At 39.8% G+C, this 23,430-nt stretch overlaps 1 protein-coding gene across 2 annotated transcripts; it reads right to left on the bottom strand.

The window, feature by feature from the left end:
• Positions 1 to 273: 273 nt before the first annotated feature.
• On the bottom strand, positions 274 to 20,142 carry crtc1b (CREB regulated transcription coactivator 1b). Of its 2 annotated transcripts, none has more exons than XM_083940635.1 (14): positions 20,006 to 20,142; positions 17,872 to 17,988; positions 17,227 to 17,352; positions 16,455 to 16,516; positions 16,115 to 16,209; positions 15,538 to 15,623; positions 15,393 to 15,436; positions 14,533 to 14,756; positions 12,533 to 12,684; positions 12,019 to 12,255; positions 11,264 to 11,350; positions 8,173 to 8,259; positions 7,909 to 8,083; positions 274 to 6,878 (listed from the first exon to the last, which is right to left on the bottom strand). In XM_083940635.1, the coding sequence occupies exons 1-14, from the start codon at positions 20,129 to 20,131 to the stop codon at positions 6,667 to 6,669; spliced, it is 1,830 nt and encodes a 609-aa protein (XP_083796761.1). In that variant the 5' UTR covers positions 20,132 to 20,142; the 3' UTR covers positions 274 to 6,666. The 2 variants fall into 2 exon arrangements, with proteins under 2 accessions (XP_083796761.1, XP_083796762.1); XM_083940636.1 differs by having other exon boundaries at positions 15,538 to 15,608.
• Positions 20,143 to 23,430: the final 3,288 nt, after the last annotated feature.

Raw genomic sequence — 23,430 nt, 5'->3', positions numbered from 1 at the left:
TCTTCAAAACATGTCAATTGTTATTGATAATACAAATTATGCTGAAAATAACTGACTAACTCAAGAGGGTTGCTAGACTGTTGTTGTCATGTAAAGCATCTTTACATATTTAGAAAAGTGCCCTATAAATGAGTTATATTGATGGTGAAGCCCTGTCATATAATACATTTTCTGCAAAAAAGGTGAACTACTAGATTAAGTAACAGACGTGACTTTTTTCAAACTCAACAGCTTTTAGTGGAAATCAACATTCTGAACATTTCACAAGCATGCACATATCCAAAATAATCTTTTAAATTTTGCATTTGGAAATACAGATTACAAAATAGAAACGATAGCAAAGACAATATACAACAGGATCGAAACACCATGCATGTCCACAGCAAACACGCTGCGTAAAATGACATCGGACAGTTTTTTTTGTTTTAAATCAGCATATTCTGCAAATCAAGACTATGTGCTGAGAAAAATGTCTTCCACATTCGATTTAATTGACATTTTTCTTTCATCTTATGAACAAATGGTCACATAAGGAGAATCACATGGCAACAAATAAATAACTACAGATTTTTTTACTACGACTTACAGGACAACAGTGATATTATGCTATTCTCAGTATAAGCTTTAAGTGGAACTTAAACCGTGTTTTTCCAGAGACAGTTGTAGAGTCATTTAGAAAACCCTGTGTTATTAAAGGGAACTTTTATTCAGACCTAACACACTCTGGGAACAAGCAGTAAAGACCGAGCAGCAACTCTTTCCTTTTAGACCGGGAACCGAGGACACGCCTTTAAACACAACACTCACTCATCTGCTTCTGCAGTTTGGGACACGACTTTTAGCTTTACTGCTTTTTTAACACACCAGAGACACAAGCTGCACTAACAAGTAATGCAAGACAATGGTGTCTCAGACTGAAACAAGCAGATGAGTCAAAACTAAAACATTTAAAAAATATACTTTGATTTGTTCACCTCATCGGTTTGGGAGAAAAAAAAAACAGACTTTCATTCATTAGCCTGAAAAGTTTTGCTTTCCATATTTCAGTGTTTTGCTTCAGTTACAGAAAAACTTTTGTGAAATTGGCACAAAGTCTCAAAATGCAAATTCAAGCTCAACACGTGAGAAGGAAGTTTTCCCACCAAGAAAGGATCAGGCAAATACGTTTAACTCTGCCAAAGAAGTTTACTATTCTACCCAAATCACTGCCTTTTTTCTGCTAACTTCACAAAGTGAGACTGTGTTGCAGCACCGTGCAGAACCAGTGGCAGTTTGTGTAGCCATGATGCAGACTGCTTCACTTTAGGATTACTGAGGTCGCAATTTACTTTTATCTATTGTCACGGTAAGAACCATGGCTCGCAATTTTTCATGTGTAGGGAAAAATTACCAATAAGGAAAATACATTCGGAGTGCCTTTCTTTTACGAGAGCGCAAGCTGCACTGGAGTAAGCCCTTTCTAGTTTTGCATCTCCTAAAATCTTCACAGATAAAAAACAAGACAAGCCAAAATATAGTTTACAAAGGAAAATAGAGAATTCATCTTTTCTTTGACATGAAAATATCTCCAGGGTGTATACATCTGGAGGAAAACAGTCAGCATTCACATCGGGCAGAACAGTCCCTGCTCAAAAGCCAGGAAGTCACAAATAAAGTGCGAAGCAACTAGTGGACTAAACATTGCACATAAACAGAAAAAGAAACAGAATAACACTTTACACAGTCCAAAACCTGACATGATAGGCGACAACAACATCAATCAATCATATCTGATGTCTTTAAACACACTCGGCATAGCTAGATCAAACTCCTGTACATAACGTGGGATGAGAATCAGCTCAATGTGTCTATCATGTCATGCAGTTGACTGCATAACGCAGAAGCTTCAGAAGATTCAAGTCCATAAATGCAAACGATCAGTGCACGCGCCAATCTGCAATCCAGAACCTGATTCCATTTTCTCAAGAAAGCCAAAAGGGTTTGTGCTGACGGAGTGGAGGGGGCCGGATCGACTGCGGGGTTCTTAACGTACGAGAATGACTGTTTACACTTGAGACACGTGGTGAGATGCTACAGAAGGAAGAGAGAGAGAGGATTCCTCACCGGACTGAAGAGCAGAAGAGAAGAAGAATGAGTCTGGTCCGACTGTGTCGAGACTTAAAACTCCAAACGTCATTTGGCAAACAGGCTAAATCTAGGACAATGCCACAGAAAATACATTCTCTTATCATTCGTGATGTAGCATCATACAGAGATGGAGGTAACAGAGTCACTCTACAGGAGTAAACTGTCACAGGAGAAACCCATACATGCATTCCTTTAGACTTTGTGATAGAGTTATGTTACACAAATTAAACCTGCGGAGCTACAGAAGGCCTTCATCTAGAGGGTTTGACTGTCAGTTTAGACATGCATTTTGTTTCAGCTATAGCGTATATGTACAAGATCAGTGTGAAGGACGAGTATTCAGCAGGATGACAGGAAAGGAAGTGAGAGGGTGGAGCTCAGATCACTGGCATTACTGGGAACACTACAGTGAAGTTTAGGCTCAAGACGTTTCGTTTTAGGAATTAAATATTTGGAAACATACTAATGTATAGAATGAGTTCTATGCATTTGTTCCAGTGACTTAAAGGAAAAATCCAACAAATAAGAGCAGCTTCTAGAAAAGTGTGGGGGGGCTTTTCTTTTCTTCCTTCCACGGGTTAAAGGTCCATTAAAGCTGCAGTCAGCAAGTCTGGCAGATCGAGATGACTCAGTCAAATTTCGAATGTTTACTCTAACGCTCTATCAACAAGCTCCTTCACTCTCTCCCATCGAGTGCTCGTGCACCAAATTCCTGTGAACCGCCCGTGTCTTCTCTCATCCATAAACAGCATGGAGTATGCATATGATATAGTGACATACGCGAGGGGGGGATCTGTGGCATGTTCATGAACTGTGCCTGACAGTCAGCTCTCACACAGCCCGGCGCTGAGTGGACAGGACGATACGGGCGCGGTGGATTTTTGCAAAACAGGCTCTAGGTGCACGAAAGCAGGGTGATTTACGTTGTTCTATCGGATATAGCGTTGGTTTGAGCGAATATGATCAAACAAATGTTGCCGACCGCAGCTTTAACAAACTTCCAGACATTTTCAGCAACTACACTGAAATGTTTTCAACAGGAAGGATCTTGAGGAGCTAAGAGCGAGGAAAAAAAGTATTTTATCAAGCGGCGTGATGTATAAATGCTGCACTTCCACGTCACTGATGACGCTCAAGACATGAAACTATGGAACCAAGGATTTCTCATTTGGCAGCTTTAGCTACTCTGTCCTCGCATCTCCCTCTAAACATCACCAGGAGGAGCTAAGATGTAAGGAAGGGACACGAGTGAGGGAAGCGAGGAGACACGTTAGCATAATGAGAGGGAGGCCGGAAATGCGTAGGAAACTACCAACTGAAGAATTAGGGATTCACAAAAAAAGAACAAAATGTTGGAAGTCGAGCTGGATTTATATTTCTTATCGAGACTTCGGCGTACGATTTTACCTGTTGATTGTCATAGCAACACTGCAACACTCGAACGCAACCAGTTCACATTTTCCTTTCCTTTCTAACTTGGCGACGACGTTGAGCTTTGTCTTAAATTATTAAATGTGTCCACTGACTGAGGAGACAATAACTGAACTAAGTGTTAATTTATTCGAAGCAATGATTTACATTTTTTTGTGTTCATTTTTAAAAGAGTAAGGAGCCGCAAAACCTTGACAAAGATAATGAATTAGATTAAAAATAAATCTTTAAACAATTTTCAGGGCTAGATACTGAACTTCTCATACTTTAAGGCACCGACTGATTTTCCTTGTCTTGAAAAATGTCTCGTCACTAAATACCTAATTTCAATACCTACGGAGTAAGTCGCAGTGTCGGTGAGCCAATAAGCATGCAGCGTGCTTGTACCAACATCTAATAAGGCTTGTGTTGTATTTTGTCACCTTTTAAATGTTAAAAGATTTGTACCCTATTTTGTAATGTTGTAATTTCTTTTTGTTAAAATGAAAAACTTAAAAAACATTAAAAGTAATGTTAAAGAACCGGTTTCAAAGTCAAAGTAACCCAGCGCAGATGACTTTGGACTCGAAGAGCTCTGTGACACAGAACAATAATGGCGGAGAGGACTGCGATGTGAACTGTAAAGGGCCGTTCTAGGTCACGGTGTCGCTCAAAAAGGAAAATATTAAGCCTTTCTGAAAAAAAAACAACAACCTCAAAGCTGTCTTCACGATCAACGCACTCTGCCAACATCAGTAACTTTTACTGTGGGAGGAAACAGCTTGAGCCTCCATTATTACACCGTTTCAGAAGAATAAACCCAGCTCAACTCCTGGAACTTGTTAAAACAAGAAAACATCGGAGGTGGATTTTTCCTTTAAGAGAGTGTGAGAGTGTTTGTGTGTGTGTCATTTGCATAGGAATCACGGATCTAGTGAAGGCAAACGAAAACTTTGATGGAGAATTATAGCAGACAAAGAAACACTTCAACTGAAACAAATTGTACATCTGTAGAGGTGTGCAGCAGAACAAATGTGATTCCTTTTCAAGAGGGAGGGGGAAGTGGGCTGGGGCGCTTTAGGTAAGTGAATGATTAGCACGTCTGTACATGAACATTACAATATACCAAACATGATCCCACAGACCTACACACACACCTCTCAGGGAAACTCTGACAAAAGGCCAAGGCAGATTGAAATTTGACACAATTTGTTCGACGCATTTTGGCAAAAACAGATTGCGTCACGGATGCAGTCAGAGATATTATGTACATTTTCAGATGAAACTTGTGTAAACATTTTTCCGTTGTAAAGGTGGCGTAAACAGTTTTTTGACTAGACTACATCCCCGATTGTTTATGTGACAGTTTTTGTTTTTTATAACACTGAACGGAGCAGGGTCGATATCAGCGCCTGTCAGAAAAATTGCATATAATACTAGATATATAAATACACCAATATTCTTTCTTAAACAGACCCTTTATGTACTTCATACAGTTTACTAAATGGAGTAAACAGATGTTCTACAATATAAAATATCCTTATATTCATAATCTCTCATCTGGTGGCTTCGATAGTGTCAAATATCCTACAATAAACCATATTCTTTGCACAGTACTTCTGATATCGACGACCTCTGTGGCAAAAGTCATTAGCGTTTTTGTTAGAGCTTCCCTGTCAAGGAGCAAAAAGCCTCCCCATAATTGCACTCCTTCTCAAAAACACTTTAAACCTATCCTTTAATTTTTTTTGTTTAGTTTTTTTGCCCCACTTTAAAAAACATCAACAATTTGGCTATAAACTGTACCGATACAAAATACAGTACATTGATTTGTCAAACCTTACACAACATAACCACAAATATCACTGACCAAAAGTTAAGTTCCTCTCAAATACAAGAAAATGTTACAATAAGTTACGAAAATACGCTGTCACATTAGACACTTAAGTAGAACAGTAGAATACTCATGTAAGGCAAAATCAGGTGATTTCACAGTGAAGACTTAAAAAGATTTTAGATTTTAGTGTTTAAAAACAGACGGCTTCCTTCACTGAAAAGAAGCTCAGTCTGGATATATATATATATATTGGCTTTCACTGGCAGAAAATTAATTTGGACATGTTTTTCTTGCTTTCTAGTTAAATAGAAATACCTGATGATTTTCTCAGAAAAAGTTAATTCAAGTGGCGTGAAACCATCCCTTTTCTGGAGCACGCAGCATTTTTCTGGAGCTGTGCTAAAAACTATGATATTTAGATTTGACAGTTGGGCTGCAGCACGGCAACGTCTACCACGTCCTACAGAGAATGGCACATCGAACACCAAAGAGCAACTATGGGGAGGTTTTGCACTCCTTCATAAACCAAGTAGCTTAACAAACACAGATATAAATATGTTAGTAATTAATAAATAGACACAAATAACATCAGTGCAATTTTACACTATGCCTACAGATAGTATTTTGGCATCAAATTTAAATTATGAAATGCAATATAAAATCTTTAACTAAATAAATAAATAGAACATATAAATACATAAAGCATCAAAAACATACAGTACATGATGAAAATAATATTTGGTTGTCAAAAATAAAGCTTTGAGTGAAGTAGAAAGCCGTTACGGCATGATGGGAAAACCGATTCATTTGATCGCAGGGTACAAGCAAACCTGCTGTGTTTCTTTTTCTATTTGTTTTTTGTTAATAAAGCCGTTGTAACGGGTACGGTTTAGCCCAATGTCCTAGCAGCTTCCTGCTACGAGCAAATATCAATGAAACAAATACGAGGATATGGTAAGAAAAAAAAATCGTCAAATGTGCGTTTTTGGAATATATGTGGCATGTAATGGTACACTGTAAACACAGCAGGCTAGCAAAGCGCTGAGCGACGAATCTCATTCAAAACGACAGCGAGGCCATTCCCCAGCAAGCCACTGGATGTCTTTTTCCCTGTTGTCTTTTGGCGGCGCATCATTTCAAAGGGCTTCACGGAGTCGAGGGCGAGGTCGGACAGCTTGGACGGCCATGCAACGAGGGAGAGGGTTCATCCGGCCCTTTGTTTCTCTCCATTCACAAGTTAGTGTGGGTTTTTTTTTCATCTTCTTGTTCTCGGCCACGGTCGGCTTCTCACGTTACAGCCTGTCCATCCTGAACGTGTCCTCGGTGGCAGGGTCGGCGAGCACCATGTCAGGATCGTTAAGCATGTGCAGTCCGTCCAGGGTGAGCGGGTCGATCTTCAGTTCGTCCAGAGGGAACTGAGAATCTGCGTCGAAGCTGACATCACCAACACCCGCCAGTGAGTTGGTCAGCTCTTTGGAGAGGCTCGGCGGAGACTCCCCTGTGACTGAGACAGGTGACATCAGAGAGAGAAGTGGCTACTGACATCTGAGAAACAAAAGACTAATATCATGGACATTTTTACATCGGCTCAAGTTACATTTAAGGATGTATTTTGCAATAGTAACCAGATCCTAGAATTGTATAGGTTTGTAATTTTTGACAATTTAGACATAATCATCTATTAATATTTTCATTATTTTAATCACATGGTTATATGTTATTAAATCTGTGCCAAGAAAAACACTAAATACAAAGAATGAATAATAAATCTTCTCAAACAATATGGCTGCGGACAAACACCTAGCTTAATCCTGCGACAGTAGGTGTCTCCAGCACCGATGTACTACTGCACTTAACTATAAATTAATAATTATACAGGGCACCAACTTATCCTGTAGGTGCCCCATTTGTGCTGTGGGTCACTTTACAAAGGTAGGAACTTTCACTCTGGTGTTTCTAGATGGAAGGAATAGTTTTTTTCCACCTCAATGCCATGCCACGCCATGCCATTCCGCGCCATGCCACGGATGCAGTTCTGTTCATAGATTATGGAGACTATAGAGAGAGTGGGTCGTTATTGTGATTCACGACCCCTTAATTCACAATAATGACCCGCTCGTTTTACATTATACCTTACATCAATTCCTACACTTATGAATTAACACTGTTACTACTGCAACTCCTTGAAAGAGTATACTTGAGCTCTAAGTCACTGAACATAAAACCAACAACAGAAAATGACAGATAGCTTTTGCTAGAAGAAGAGAGTAGAGGCCAGATTCATTCATCTGGGAAAGAAGTTCAAGCTCAATACTACTCATCGGGAACATGTATACACCGCAACATGTATGGTTCAGCAAAAGCCAAACTTTGTGAAACTTTCACTACCGAGTAAAATGCATCCAAACTACTACAACCAAAAAACTGGAATCTACTGAAAACACGCACCTGTGTTTAAATGTGTGTGGTGTGATCATGGACATGGTCAAACACAAACATAAAAAGTGTATCGGATGGACATGCGGTGTTGCTACCTGTTAGGATGATGTTAGGGATGTTGCCATGGCTACTGTAGCCGAGTTGCTGCGAGTCCTGTAGGCTGCTCCCGGTGAGGCCCATCATGGCTGCCTGGGTGTAGTTGAGGGTGGAGCACTGGCTGAAAAGGCTGGTGGAGCTGATGGGGTTCTCGATCATGTTAAACTGTTCCAGCTTAAAAAATGAAAGTACAGAGTTGTAATAATCAGGGACTATCTGAGGAAAACATTGACGCCATTGCGGCTTATTGTTTGTGCACTCACCTGGTGCGAAAGGGCGTTGGTCTGCCTCAATGCCAACTGCTGATCATAGAAGGAGTCGCCAAATATACTGCCCACCACAGGAATGTGCTGGCGGGAGAGAGGCAAGAAACAACATTCTGAACAAATGTCAAGAAAGCTGCAATGACTAAAACACAAAAACAGAATTAGCCAGATGGCAAATTATCCGGGCCCACAAGCAGACGTTTCAGCAATGGCATAACAGAAAACACAAGCAGAACAAACTGAGCAGCGACCAAAAGCGAATGGTTTTCATGACCAGGGTTGTCACGGTTCAGAGACAAAAGATGGAGGCTGGTGAAACACTAGAAAAAAGAAGAAGCCCTTTAACAACTTATTATTGTAAAATGACCAAAATAGAATTCAAAATACTAAGGCATGAAATGGAAACATGAACATGTGGTTGTTTGTCCGGGCCCTGAGGACAGGACACACACCAGTGATGTGTTGCCTGCGGCAGCCCTGTTCACGACGACACGAACACAAATCAACTTGCTAAAAAAGAGAAGTTCTGGTATTGTCGCCCTGATTGTAAAGGCATTTGCACACCAAGTCCGTATTTTTTATTTGAAATTAAATACGACCTCACGTTGTGTCAATCGTGTTTACACACCGACTCCGAAACTTTCATCCGTAGTTAAAGTTCTGGGATCACGCTTGAATGTCTGCGTTTTCTTGCCTTCGTCAAAAGCCTTTAGAGAGTCGTTTAATCACTCAACGCCATCGTGTATGCACGTCATCGTCCAAAAATGGCATCTCATCAAATGTCTTCCAGCACAAAGTAAAAACTACAGAATTGCAGAATTTAAAGATAGATTGTGGCAGATGAGTGCAGAACATGGTACAGATAGCAAAACAAAGGGTGTACGAAAGACTAGATCCTAGTGATTGTGCTTCTGGCAGCAAAACAACGGCTTATTGGTCATTTCAATCAATCGTTAGCTCTGTTTGGGACTAATGCTATCCAAGTGACAGAGTGAGAGGACCTTAAAATCATCCTCACTGCTCAGGGCTCAATAAATAAAATAATAAAACGCATCAGGCTCAGCGTGCAAGGTATCAGTGCGTTTTTATTGGATGACGGATTTTAAAAAAGGCGTACGAAAAATAACGGAAATGATGTGCAATGGCCTCCATTATGATATTTTTGTCCATAATGACCACAATCGGTCATGTAAGCATTTAACTCACCACCTCTTCTGTGCAGAGAAATGTGGACTAAACGGCTTCAACTTAACAGAAATCATCTCACACATGTTTTTCGGTTAAACTGTTAACTGAATTGCAAGTGTTTGAGGTTATTTCTTTTTTAATGATGTGTCTTTGGAAAGTCGTAGCGGTCAGTGTTTCTTAAATCTCAACAGCAGGGCTGGTGAGTAAAAAGTAATTTTCCGGGTCGTCACAATTGTCAGAAACTGAAGAACTCTGCCGAGGTTGCAAATACTGGAATTTCTATTGAGGATAATCTTGAAATGAGAAAAGCACAAACACTGTGCGACTGGCATTTGTTTTTAGTGGAGTCCCAGTCCAACCATTTCTAATATTAACCTTTCAGTCACTGATGCACCAATATAAACAATGCTGGATTTAAAATACTTAGACTTTTCAAGTGTTTTATGAGCGGGGAAATGTAAACGATACCTTAGGGACGCACACAACGTGTTTTGGTGGTAAAACACTGAATGTTAGGATAACTTTATAAGAAAACTCCACAGGACACCTACAACTAATTATCTGTTTAAATATTCTCAATAATTGAAGACATGTTTACTTTTAACACTGCCTTTATAGCTTTTTGTTTTCCAGCTTTTTACAAAGTAACTGCTTTTCTTGATGTGGCCTTTTGCCATGAAGTGGCCTTGCACCTTTAAAAACACTAAACACCTAAAGTGTATTATTAAAACACATGCAAGCTGTCTTTGCCTTTCTGCCAAATGTTTTACTGAAGTCGGGATAAAGCTCTGATGACTTTCCCCCAGCGGAGAGAGTGATGTGTTTTGTATGTGTATGTAAATAGCAGATGTAAACTGAGTTTAGCTCTACGCTCCAACTAGCAGCTTGGGAGTTCTTGACTCAACAAACACAAACAACTATTGTCACCATTACGTCTGACTGATGAAGTCTCACAGTCATAAAGGACTAGGGCACTTTATGGACAGAAGCATTTGAGGAAAAAAGTGTTGCATCAAGGTGGAAATTTAAACTATATTGATCAAATATGCTTCATAATTTTCAGTGCTCGAGGGTGCCATTTAGAAATGCAGCTCATCCATATGAGAAAAGTATCTCAATCGTATGTGGTGTAGGGGAGGGCATGACGAATGTTTTCCTAGATTGAGTAATTGCATAAATTACTCGAGGGGGGATAGATTCCTTTTAGATGCATCTTCTGTGTCCTAACAGCAAGAAAGCGCCAGATTATGCCGCGCATCAACACTCTGTCCACACTGAATCTGTTAAATAGGCACTAAATGTGTGGAAGAAGCAGGAAAATATGCTCCTGGCAAAAAAACGACATGTCCTGTGCCCTAACTGACTCCCAATGTGTTTAATCACTTTGCATGGCGTGTCCCCAAAGCTCCACTCTGCCACACACACACACACAAGTAGCCCTGTGTGCCAGACACACTCGAAGACTCACACCTCCAAGACTTCTCTCGTCTTACCTTATCCTGCCCTGTTTAGCTCAACACATTTATTTAGGTTTTTGTAGTAAAATAAAGTGGTATTGTATAAATAACTCTATCTTCTCAAAAAAGAAAAAGGATTGAGGAATCGATAACTCACGCCCATCCCCTTTGTGGTGCATACTAAAACTTTTGCTCTTGAAAGATTAGAATTTGAAGTCTAACAACAGGTCAAGACATCCGTCAGCAAATTATCGCCACATTGTCATGCACACAGTGAACAGTGGTAATGGTGATGAAGAAATGAGTTAAGCAGCTGTCGACACCATGAGTGGTTAACTGCTGATACAGAGGATGACAAGCAGCCTAAACTCATCTACAATTAGCTTTCCCCAGGCGCAAAGCCCTTCCCCAAACAGCAGCTAGCTCGGTGGGTGGGCCCTTACTTGAGGCGAGCCGCCGGGGGAGAAGCCTTGATTGGAGCCTGGGGAGGTTGGAGACTGAGTGGCTGGTGAGCCAGTCTGATTGCGGTACTGTTGGAGGGAAGAAGGTTAGCTAGCACTAAGCTTAATGCCTGTTATACACAAATCTCAAAGGAAGGGATGTGAGCAGCCATCAGCCTTATATCTACTCATTATGCAAAGTATGGATAAGGATATATTACTTGTCACCACCAGATAAACTGTGGGACAACTATAGAATAGTAACCTCTGCTGGTCCTAACCTAGTTAAATCGTCAAATTAAAGCGATTTATTTCTCGGTCGGAATAAGCTTGTATCACCCAACTTCTTGCTTCGGTGCAAAAATTCAACCCACTTTATCTGAAAATTAACCGACCCCGAAGAATTAGTCAGCTTTAAAGGACCTGAAGGAATCCTTCTTTACATCCTGAAAATAACACAAGTACTAAAATGTTATGCTTTGAAGGTAAGGGAAGTAAAAAAGCATAATTACCTAATAGTCAAGAGTAAAGATATATTTCTCCTAATAGCGTGAGTTATTCTACTAAACGACAATTCAGTGTCAAAGCCCAGTCTCAGATATTTTCTGGGATTTATTTTGTGCAGCTAAAGAACTCTCAGAACAATAAGGTGGCAAAATTATTAGAAGCTTAAGAATAAGCAAAATGATTTCAGTCATTTCATCAAATTAATCGTTATCTCACATTCCACTTTATGACTGGACTTCCTGGTTTCTTACCGAGCCGATACTGATGCTGGCGGTGGTCTGGCTCTGGCTGTCTGGGGAGGGGCTGCTGGCAGTGGTACCAGGGGAAGCCAGAGTTGGCAAGGTGATGAGCTGGATGCCCTGCGGCAGAGCCTGCTGCTGCTTCTGGAGGTCGTTGATCAGCTGAGCCTGGGCCTGAGCTGTCAGCTGGTTGAACAGGGGGAACTGGGAGAGCTGCTGCTCCAGGGTCATCGACTCTGTTGGCACGGCCTGAGGAAAGAAACACATGGACCATGTTTGGGTTAGTCGCATAAAATGTGATGTATGTTGAATTTACTGGTGCTTTATTTCAGTGTAATTTCAGCTCTTTTCCTTTCTACTGACAGACTGCTTTAAAATGTAGTTGGACTGTTCAATTGTTATAGAAAACACCGTCCAGCCAATTTTACGGACCATAGTTAATAGTGTGGAGACATCTTAAAAAAATGTGTTGGACGGTTTCAGTATTGCGACTGTACAACTTTAAGTTAGCCGAGCTGAGCCGTACCTGCGTGATGTTAACGGGTGAGGAGAGGGTGGGTGAAAGCTGCTGTGGTGACTGTTGCAGATGGAGGTCAGAGGTGAGGGTGAGCGGTACCACGGGTGGTTGCCGGCGCTGTGCCGTTACAGTCATGGTGGGCTGAGAGGGGCTGGGGATTCCTGCCATGGAAAAAACAAAATGGAGCGCAAATGAAAGGTTTCTTTGCATCCCACTCAACTCAAAACAAGTGCTGTAAAGTAAAACACACAAATCAAAGAGAAACAGTCAGAACATGAAGCAAGAAAACTGACACCACTTCAAGAACAGAACTTCAACAAAGCTGATCATTTCTGATTTCTGAACAAACATAAAAAGTTAAAAGGATACATTCTTGGTTGTGACCAGACAGATTTTAATATGAGCTACCAAAAATTGAATGAATGAAAATCACTCTTCTACAATATTCCATCTCTATTGTATTCAGCCCCCGCTGAATCTGAAATCAAACAATTTCACAATGAAATGTGCAGTTTGGCAATTTAATCTACGGAGCATGATTTGATCTACCTCGCAGTCACAGCGGCTAAAAAGTGTTCATTAAACAAATTATCATTCATTTAGGGCTATATGGGGGTGCTTTTTACATAGATTAGCTTGGTTTCTCCCAATAATTTATGATATATAGCCTATTTTGGTAAACATGTATTAATCAGAGCACTCAAATTGCGAATGTAGCAGTAAGTGTGCTAAATATATATATATATATATATTAGTAAATATATATATATATATATACATATATTAGTAAATATATGTATATATATATATATATATATACACACATATTAGTAAATATATATATATACATATATTAGTAAATATATATATATATATATATACATATATTAGTAAATATATATATAAATATATATATATATATACATACATATTAGTAAATATATATATATATATACATATATTAGTAAATATATATATATATATATATATACATATATTAGTAAATATATATATAAATATATATATATATACATACATATTAGTAAATATATATATATATAAATATATAAATAAAATAAAAAAATATATATATATATATATATAAATAAAACAGCAGAGGGAAACAGAAAACTGAGGCTCTCGCTCGTTGACTGTTCCTTCCCCCTTGTCATTTCTCTTAGGTCAGCGAAGCGATCATCATGTATCTCAGCAAATAATGTTGTTGTTTTTGCTATTTCTTTTACATAGAGCCTAAACAGAAGGGGCAAAACTTTTTCAGTTTCAGCTCTTTTGTCTGGGTGGCCAATTTATAGACCGACTGACTCACTATAACTGTAGACAACAGAGATGCGTGGATCAGCTCTGACATGATCCAGATCCACTTGTTCTCTTAAATAATCCACCCACCCAAACTAATTATTTTCTCTGCTTTAGAGAACCACACCCGCAGACATTTCACTTCCCCTCTACCAGTCCCTATAAGAGTGTTTCACAGTAATGTGACCAAGATATGTCCACACGTTTTAGAACTCTTACATGGTTGTATTTTAAAGCCTCTTAACACCCACACAGGTGTTTTCAGTTAACTAGTTGATTAGACCTCTTCTCAGGACTGTGTTGGTATGTCTACTGTGATTGATTGACATCTTCCAAAGTCTCCTGTTAGCTTTGTTTCACCTGTTAAGGCAGGACTAAGTACACCTTTATCATTTTATTGGTAGACGGAAATGTAAGACCTCATAAATACCCATCAAATTTTCATCAAAGCCCCGCCCAACTTCAACCCAAGCAGAGGTTTAATCAACCAGAATAACTGAAAACACCTGTGTTGGTGTTCAGATGCTTTAAGGGTTTTTCACACCAAGCATTCAGTGACTAACTGATGCTTGGTGAGCCAAATTAATCTTCAGATCAGAAACCTTCATCGATCAATGTCATATCAGCCACCTCTAGCTGTAATATCCTCTACTGTTTAAGGGACATTACACATTTCAAATAGTAGTTATTACCATGGCTGGCAGCACTGATGCCCAGGTGGGTGAGGTTGGTGGTCAGGCTGCCCGTGCTGTTGGACGAGCTGAGGGAGGGGAAGGCCACGGTGTCCTCGGGGTCCAGCGGGGTGGACAGTGGAGGGGGGAACTGGATGTTGGTCAGGTCAGGCAGCGAACCACCGGTGTTGTGCGCAGCTGGGAGCACGGACGGGTTTAACTCCTGGTCTGGTGATGGGAATATACTAAAAAGACACAAGTTCTGTCAGACAGGAGAAAAGCTGCTCACATATCTGAAGCTGCTGCTGGCACTGCGATGTCAGTGAGCTCTGTGAGGTTCGCACCAGTCATCTAGGAGCGTGCAAAGGGAGGCTTTTTTTTTTACACCTAAACTATTAAAAGGCAAAGAGACTACCAAATTAAAACAAAGATGTAGCAAATTCATGGGAGCTACTGTGTGAACTTACCCTATTTGAGGTTATTCGCACGTGTTCCTGAACACATTTTACAGTTCGCACAAATCTATAGGTATATTTAGTTGCAAATGTTTGTGAAATGGGCGTACTGTTGTGCCATAATTACTTATTTCCTAGAATACTAGAGGCAGAATGTTCAAGTGCTTTTCCTGCATGTTTCCAGTTTACCTAAAGCAGCTGACTTGTATCAGTGCCTTTAGAGTATGACTTATTTATTTTCGTTGCCACCGTACTCTATGGGGGAATTGTTGGGTCTTTACCTGCTCTGTAAAGTGTCCTGAGATAACTTTGGTTATGATTTGACACTATAAATAAAATTGAATTGAATTGAATTTATGGCTGTGTGAGTGACAGGTTGCTATACCCCAGTGGCGTTTCACTCTAAAGAGTAATAAAACCACTCACTTGATTCCCGGGACATCACATGTGTTGGGTTTAGATGAATCATCCTGAGGAGAAAAACATTACAATGAGTTGTAAATAGTACGTGGTTTACATTTATAATAAAAAGTGTGCACCTCGTTAGCCCTTCCCTTTCCCATATCAGTACCTTCTCGTCATCCCACAGCTGTTCCTGGATGTCCTTGTCTGCATTTGATTCAGAGTTGTCAGTCCCAGGCACTGTTAGCAGCAGTACTAATTAGTGAAACAGCAAGACACAGTTGCTTTGCTATGACAAAATGCACATCAATACAAATCAGTGCAAGAGATGAGTCATCAATATCCGAGCCAGTCAAGCAGGATTTGGCGCCGCTGTGCACTAGTTTCCCCGAGTATCTAAAAATAGTAAGGTGTCCACCAGACAGACTGAGTGGATGGCAGCCACTCTCAGCTATATTATAGGAGAGCCTCGCACATAAAAAGACATAATCAACAGATTATGAGTTTACAGATAACAGATAATTATTGACCCTCCTCTCTAGATCATTCTGAGTGACTTCCATAAAGAGATGTTATTTCTCTGCAGCGTGCTGAGGCAGTTCTTTGTGCGGCATCAGCATCCATTTACTTTATAAATATTTTATCAAGAGTATAGATCTACCCTTTTGTGCCAGTTAAGGTTTGCCGCCATTGCACGTTAATAAATAAAAGCGTCTCTGTGTCTTTGTAACTGGATCTTCCATTACCTCGTTTAGGCTGCAGCTCCTGTGATCCCCCTGCAAACACCTCCTGGGGCTTCGGATTCATGGCGCTCTGGTGTAAGGCAGAGTCCGAATTTGTCCTGTATGTGTTAGAAAGATGAGATGTCAGCAACATCACTGCCAAATCCAAAACACTGGCAGAGAACCAAATCTACAGCGTAGATCTTTATTTGCCGTAATACAGCTCTTTGTGTTGGTCCAGTTTTGGAAGTTTTGTACCAACACAAATGCACAGGGCCATGCAATTGATTTTTGTAATTGAGCCATGTCCGGTTGTGTGTCCTAGTTATCATTTTTGGCAAATGGACAAGGGGGGGTGGCCTACCTTCTCCAGCTAGTGTCTGGTGGTGGGGAGAGGTAAACTGAGCTGTAAGGACAGCTGTCAATGTGAATTTAGTTAAGGCAAATAAAGTGGAGAGGATGAAAAATGCATCTCAGCTAATTCATGCTTTCATGTCCGCTGACTGATAGGTAATAAATTACCACACACAAGTGTTCTGGTATTCAATTACAGTGTCTTCCTAACCAATATATTTCTAAGAATAATCTTGTCAACAGAAGTGGAACAATACACTGGATTGCGTTGTATCATTCAATAACAGACATCAACACATGTACATCGTTTCAGTTTATGGCTGTATTTAGTGTAATGTGTTCTAAATAAAGACTATGTTTTGACTGGTAGAGGTGCATGTATCTCCTGGAAAGATTTGGCACTTTGTTATTGACACACTAAAGCATGGTAGTCACCATAGTCCAGACTGTATATCACTAAAAGGCTATCGTAAATAAACAGTCATGGCTGGAAGAGCCTCCCATATAATTTACATCCCAAACAGGAAGTTCAAGTCCGTGACTCCAACTTTAAAAAAAAAAGGATGAACGTTCACTGTACTGGCTGTGGGTATTCTGGGTTCCCAGTAAAGTATAGCAACCCTAGCAACATAAACATGCAAACTTAATAACAACAATAGACTGAAAGTGCGAGCCTTCAGAACGATGTTCAAGCAGCCTCTGAATCCTCAATGCAATAATGAAAGCAGTGAAAACATCCTCAACACCAAATGCTTTCAAAAACAACAACAAAAAAAGGATATCTGGCGTCCGTGTTTGTCGACTGACAGCGGCCGGCGGTGAGGAGACGTGATGCGGTTCCGGTCACGGTAAACACGCTCCACCAGGCCGTGGTGCCTAGTTGTCCGGCTGGTATCCAGCACCGAGTTCTGGAGTGAACACAGCAGGTGAATGAGGCCAGAAAAATAGCTTACTTGCACTACAAAACTATGTCTTAGGATAATATTTTAGGATTAATGGTGCAAATGTGTTCAATTCAAAATGAGTCAAGCCATGGGCCCCCCATACTGATGCTCGAGTTGGCAAATGCATTTTAAGATGGAAAGCCATGACAAGCAATGATATACTTTAAAATTTAGGAACCAAATTACACTGCAGGGTAAAACTGGTATACCTTTAATTACACACTTCTGACTTCCTTTCACTGCTGAACTGTGATAAAACCTGGTTCAACTATGCAGCTCTGACCAGCAGCTCATTTCTGAACACTTTACTGCCGTCATAGACTAAGCTAAGCCTGCAGACTTCTCTGTTTTGAGCCAATCTTTCACCAATACTACAGATATCTGCAACCTTTGCATGTCCAATACTTTCACCAACAGCTAAGAGAGGTATACTGATCGAGAACAAACCATTGATTCACCAGCCGAGAGAGGCTAAGGGCTCACCTGAAAAGGCAGGTCAATGTTGCCATTTCCAATCTGATTGACATTGGGCAGTGAGCCTCCATAGTACTGTCCACGATTCTGCCCTAGTTGCAAATACTGGGTCTTCTGTAACTGCAACTGTGCAAAGTAAAATTGCATGAAAGCATGAGTGAATGATTGATCTGATTCACAAATAAAGTGATGCTAAAAATGAATGATGCCTGCCAGTCTACAATGGTGAAATGAAAGATTAATGAGTCCATTAATTGACGGATGAAACACGATGAGACAGGCAGAGTGGCTGTTTCATGAACACTCAAAGAGGAAGACAACATCTTTCATAGCGAAGAAAAGCTGCAATGACAGCTGGTGTGAATACAGTCTTTCCATGTAACACACCTGGTGATTACATTAGTCACGTGCCTTAATACAAAACCCGTCACAATGTTGTGTTATTACAAAAACAGTGTGATGGAAGTCCTCTTACCAAAAATGAAGATATTGATCTGAACAAATGCGATGGATTGATGTTGGAATGGCAACACAAAGAAATCTGGCAGAGACCACAAAACTGACTAATTTTTTTTGTTTTTTCCTACAGTAGGTAACAGTACAGCTCGTGTTTACTCCGATGCAACATGTGGTGAGTGGTCATGATCATTTCCAGCAATCGGGCTAACAATTAGCCCAAACACTTCCTGGCAACAGTGTGTGCCCTCTTCTGAGCTTGATAGGTCTGAAACAATTAGTTGATTATTTGATCAGTTGATCACCAGAGCGTTAACTGGCGACAATTAATTGACTTATCGCCAAGTAAAAAAAAAAAAGAATCCATTCTGTTTTTCCAGCTTCTAAAGAGTTTGCTGCTTTACTCAGTTTTATTTGATTGTAAAGGACATTTCCCACCAACGGAGCGTTTGGACCCGGAAATCGTATTTTGAAAGGATGTTATTACGTCAGACTGCCGGATAATGTAGTGAGTGTACGTAAGCGTACGGAGGAGGATTAGGGCCAGACACGAAAAATGTATTTGCGTTCTGACTTCATTCTCAGAACTCTAACTAGGGATGCATGATAACATTGGCAAACTATCAGTATTGAATACTGACTTTAAAATGAACAATCAGATATCAGATAACACAACGATATAATCAATTAAATTGACTGCTGCTTCCTTGATTAAATGCCAGGCGGCACGAGGATTACATGCGAAGCGCGACATGACACATTTTAAGTAGGATGTATCTTACTTGTTTTGTTTAAAAGCAATTGTTATAAATACATATGGCATGTTTTACATAACATAACTTTAAGTATTTTTTCTTATTTTGAACAAGGAATGAATAAACAACAATAAGAATATGCATAATAGTATGTTATTTCCACGACAGAAGAGACTTGATGATCCCAGCAATTAGGTGAGTATACATAGGTGTCGATATCGGTTATCAACCAAAATATCGGCATATCGTACAATCCCTAATAATGACTTTAAACTCAGAATTCTGACTCTGTTAAACTTTATGGAACTGCAATACTAAATCACAGAACAAACAGTTCCTTTTGTTTTTTATATTTTCCTTTTTGTTAGCAACACCAAATGCGCATTAGTTAAAGTCAGAGTTCTGGGATCAAAGTCAGAATTTAAATAAATGTTTTTCATGTGTGGCCCAAACCCGTTTAGTTAGTAACAGGGAGACAAATCACAGCTGGGAAGGCTGGTTAACATCTGATTGGCTAGCAAATGCTAACTTAGCCCTCTCAGAGATGTTGCTCCAGTTCAGTTTGGAGCAGCTGAGTCCCGAACATGTTGTCACACAGTTATTTACGTGTCAGACGGTTTGTTTGCTGAGGAGAAAGACAGCAGTGACTGGTCAAACCAGCACAGGTGCACACCAACGTTATCCACAGCTCCACACAGCTACAGCTAAGCTAGTTAACGACACACAGGAGTAGCTTGTTATCTGAATAACGCTAAAGCATGATGTAAACAGTGAAATTATAACGTGGTGGTGTTGAACTGAGGCGGCTGTTTATATTAACTTTAGCTACTTAGCATCCCAACGTTCAGATGTAACGTTATCTCCGCAGCGCTCGACAGCTGCCAAACAGCGATGCAACAACACGTAAACAGCCGGGGGTGTGCAGGTCTTACCCGCGCAGCTCTGGTGATGTTCAGGTCTTTCATCACTTCTTCAAACGCAGCGGTTTCCTCCGCCTGTTTTTGATTATGCAAAGCGATTTTTTCGCTAAATTTGCGAGGATTGTTAGAGGACGCCATCTTTCCCCTCTTCTTCTCAATGGAATGTTACGTTACACACCGCGCTCGGGCCTTCTGGTGTCGTCATCACGCACGGCAGCGCTGTGTTGATGTGCTCTGCATCAGCTGGTGACAGCGCTGAACCTCGGGCTTCAGGCAGGGGGAAGCAAGATATACAAATAAAAACCTCTCAGAGAGCATCAGAGATGTCCGCTGGCTTTTATCTGCCAGCAGACTTCCTGTCAGAGCTGTTGTTTTCTTGGAGTCGATGCGTTAAAACTGCGACGATGATGGGTCACAACAGCCTCTTTTGATGGACTGCTACAGAGCAAAGGAAGTCTGTGACAAACTTAAAGTGTACGGTGTTAACTTTGATCTGACTTATAAATCTGTCATCCACTGTGTCCTGGAAAACAGTCCCACTGTGAAACCAAAGAACTGATGCAGCTGATCATCTGCATGAAACTGTAGAAAACCACATGTGCACTTGCAGGTGCTCACCGAGCTCCAGAGGAGACGAGCTCTGGACAAAAAACAGCTCCTTCAATGAACATTTTGAACTTGTAACAAAGCACTTTAGAAAAAGATCATGGGCTTTATATGCACTGGATGCACTTTATTACTGACTTTGCACATTTTGCACTGATTGCACATGTTTTCTTTTTATATAACATGTACGTTTTGTGGTGTGTGTGTGTATATAACTTTTAAAATGCATAAACTTTAATAAAGTTCTTTAAAAAAAAAAAAAGATAATTCTGGGCCGAGGATGCTTTATAAATACAGTGGTTTATACTGTGGGCCTACATGGTGTAAAAAAAGTTTCCCATTCTGCATATGAAATAAAGTATACATGCATAAAAATGAATCTAAAAGTGATATAAAAGACGAGACGAACTTATAAAATCACTGAATATGTTTAAGTGGTGATATATAGCCGCGCCTTACCTAAACAAATCATTCTTTAAATAAAAACAATCTGGCTGGTGATAAAGGCAAAGGTAAAGCATTTGCATTTTAGAAAGTGAGTGTCAAATGGGAGAAAAATCAATGTACTGTACGTCAATATCCAAGAGAAATTATAAGTATAACAAAAAGGAAAGATAATTCTGTGCTGAAGATGCTTGATATATACAGTGGCATATACTGTAAGCCTACGTGGTGTAAATACACTGTTTAAATTGTGCATATAAAATAAAGTATATATGTATTCAAATGAATATAAGTGCAAATAGGACACATTGAGTAAGTGCAGGATGCTGCTACAATCCATGTAAAACTTCACAAAGGTGTATGTATGATTATGATTTAAATGTTACAAAATACAAGAAAAAACAAAACAATACATGGACTGAATGCAAGGGCAATCCCTGAAGGAGGAGTAGAACCAGTGGATTAAGTTTGAGGTCATTTGATAATAAGAGGGAGAGAGGGGAGTTGGCCACTGGAAAGAAGATCCTCCATTAGTGTTCAGTGGTGCAACTTGGTGGTATTAGTGATCACACTCCCTTAATACTTTATATAGCCTTTTAATAAACAGTATATTGCAACATTGCAATAATTAAGGGGGTTTAATCAGTTCAATAACAGAGCCTGGGGTGTACGCAGTTCAGTTCTGGCCAGGGACTTTTGCATGTCTCTGTCCCCTTGTTTTTCTCTCTTACACTGTCACAAACTGAAAAAGGATTGCAGAGCCTACATCTAAATTCTAAAATCCACATTAACCCGATGATGTGTTGTAAAAAGATGGAAGAACATATAAAATCATTGGATATGTTTTAGTAGTGATATATAGCCACACCTTACCTAAACTACATGTATTTGCAAATTCCCTCAACAATGGCTGGTGATATATCGTTTAGGCAAAGGTAAGGCATTTCTTTTAAAGGCTTTGTAATTATAACAGGTGTTTTTCACTTCTTCCAGGCTTTTTAAAGACCAACTGATAAATGTAACAATCAAGAAAACAATCTGCTGTTTCAGCCCTATAGAAAAGAAATATGAATAAACTCGTTGGGTAAAACTGCAGAGTAATTTTCCCTTTAAGTGTCTGTGGGATATAAACAGTACAACCTTTCATAAAGCTTCAGTTGAACATCATTCTATCAAAATAAGAACAGAAAAAAAGCACCTGAAGAGTATATTTAAAACATGATACACCTTTAATAAAGGATGCACATAAAGGTTCACAAATACATTCCCCATTGACGACAGCTGTTTCCTTTATATTGCACTTCATCGATATCATGTGCTTTTAACTGGTGCATGTAACACAAGACAAATACACACTAAGGCAACAGGAAAAATCATGTTAAAGGAAAAACACAAAGTTCACTTCTTTCTTATGGACACAATAAGTACATCGATAACATTGGCAGCAGAATCAGAAGTCTGATAAATACGGCTTTAAAAAGTGCAGCAATGCAGTCAAAATGAAATCACGAGCCAGTATCAATCGTGGCAAATGGATCGTTTCAGTAATTTTTCTGAGGAAATGTGAACTTTTGGGAATGGTTAAGATATTACACCTAAGCATGTACAAGATGTAGCACCTTTTTAACAGAAAGAGCAGCACACACTGACATTACAACTGACACACACATTAATTATTTATGTAGCTGCCTTAAGAGGTCCAAACTGGGTGGTTATGTTGACAGAGAACAATTAGTGTGTCTGTGGGAGCTTCAGCTCGGGAAACACAAGGGCAGCAGCAATAAAAAACAAACTCCCACATTGAATAACTCCTGCCGAGTTAAAACAAAAACACTACCCGTGTTCATTTGTGCAATAATTGCTGTGCATTGGTACATTTGAGGAGACGTACGACAGTGAGATTTTCTGTAAATCAGAAAAACTAAATATTACAACATAAGAAGAGGCAATAATAATAAAACATTCACATCTGTACAATCAAAATTCCTAACATTATAAAGGTTGTGTCTGACAATACCTTTGCAAAAACACAAAGTTCAACTCAAGACTTTCCTTCAGAAATGTGCAGAAATGTCTATAACTCCAGCCCTTAAATGCCAAAAATACTTCTACAGACTCAATTATTATTATTATATTTCAGATAAGAAGTTTTATACATTTAGCTAATGCTATTCACACAAACTGTGATCTTGGAAATCTTGGAATTTTACACACACACACACACACACACACACACACACACACACACACACACACACACACACACACACACACACACACACACACACACACACACACACACACACACACACACACACACACACACACACACACACACACACACACACACACACACACACACACACACACACACCTTCATAGTCACG

Source organism: Echiichthys vipera, assembly GCF_963691815.1.
Source record: "Echiichthys vipera genome assembly, chromosome: 3".
Taxonomy (NCBI): domain Eukaryota; kingdom Metazoa; phylum Chordata; class Actinopteri; order Perciformes; family Trachinidae; genus Echiichthys; species Echiichthys vipera.
This window is presented reverse-complemented; position numbering and strand designations above follow the sequence as displayed.

Bases quoted from the DNA above. Each gene is read 5' to 3' on its own strand.
- crtc1b (XM_083940635.1), bottom strand. From the start codon at position 20,131: ATGGCGTCCTCTAACAATCCTCGCAAATTTAGCGAAAAAATCGCTTTG. The intron at 17,353-17,871 runs GTGAGCCCTTAG...TGTTCACTCCAG, and splicing joins ACATTGACCTGCCTTTTCAG to AACTCGGTGCTGGATACCAG. The intron at 11,351-12,018 runs GTAAGAAACCAG...TCCCTCCAACAG, and splicing joins CCAGCATCAGTATCGGCTCG to TACCGCAATCAGACTGGCTC.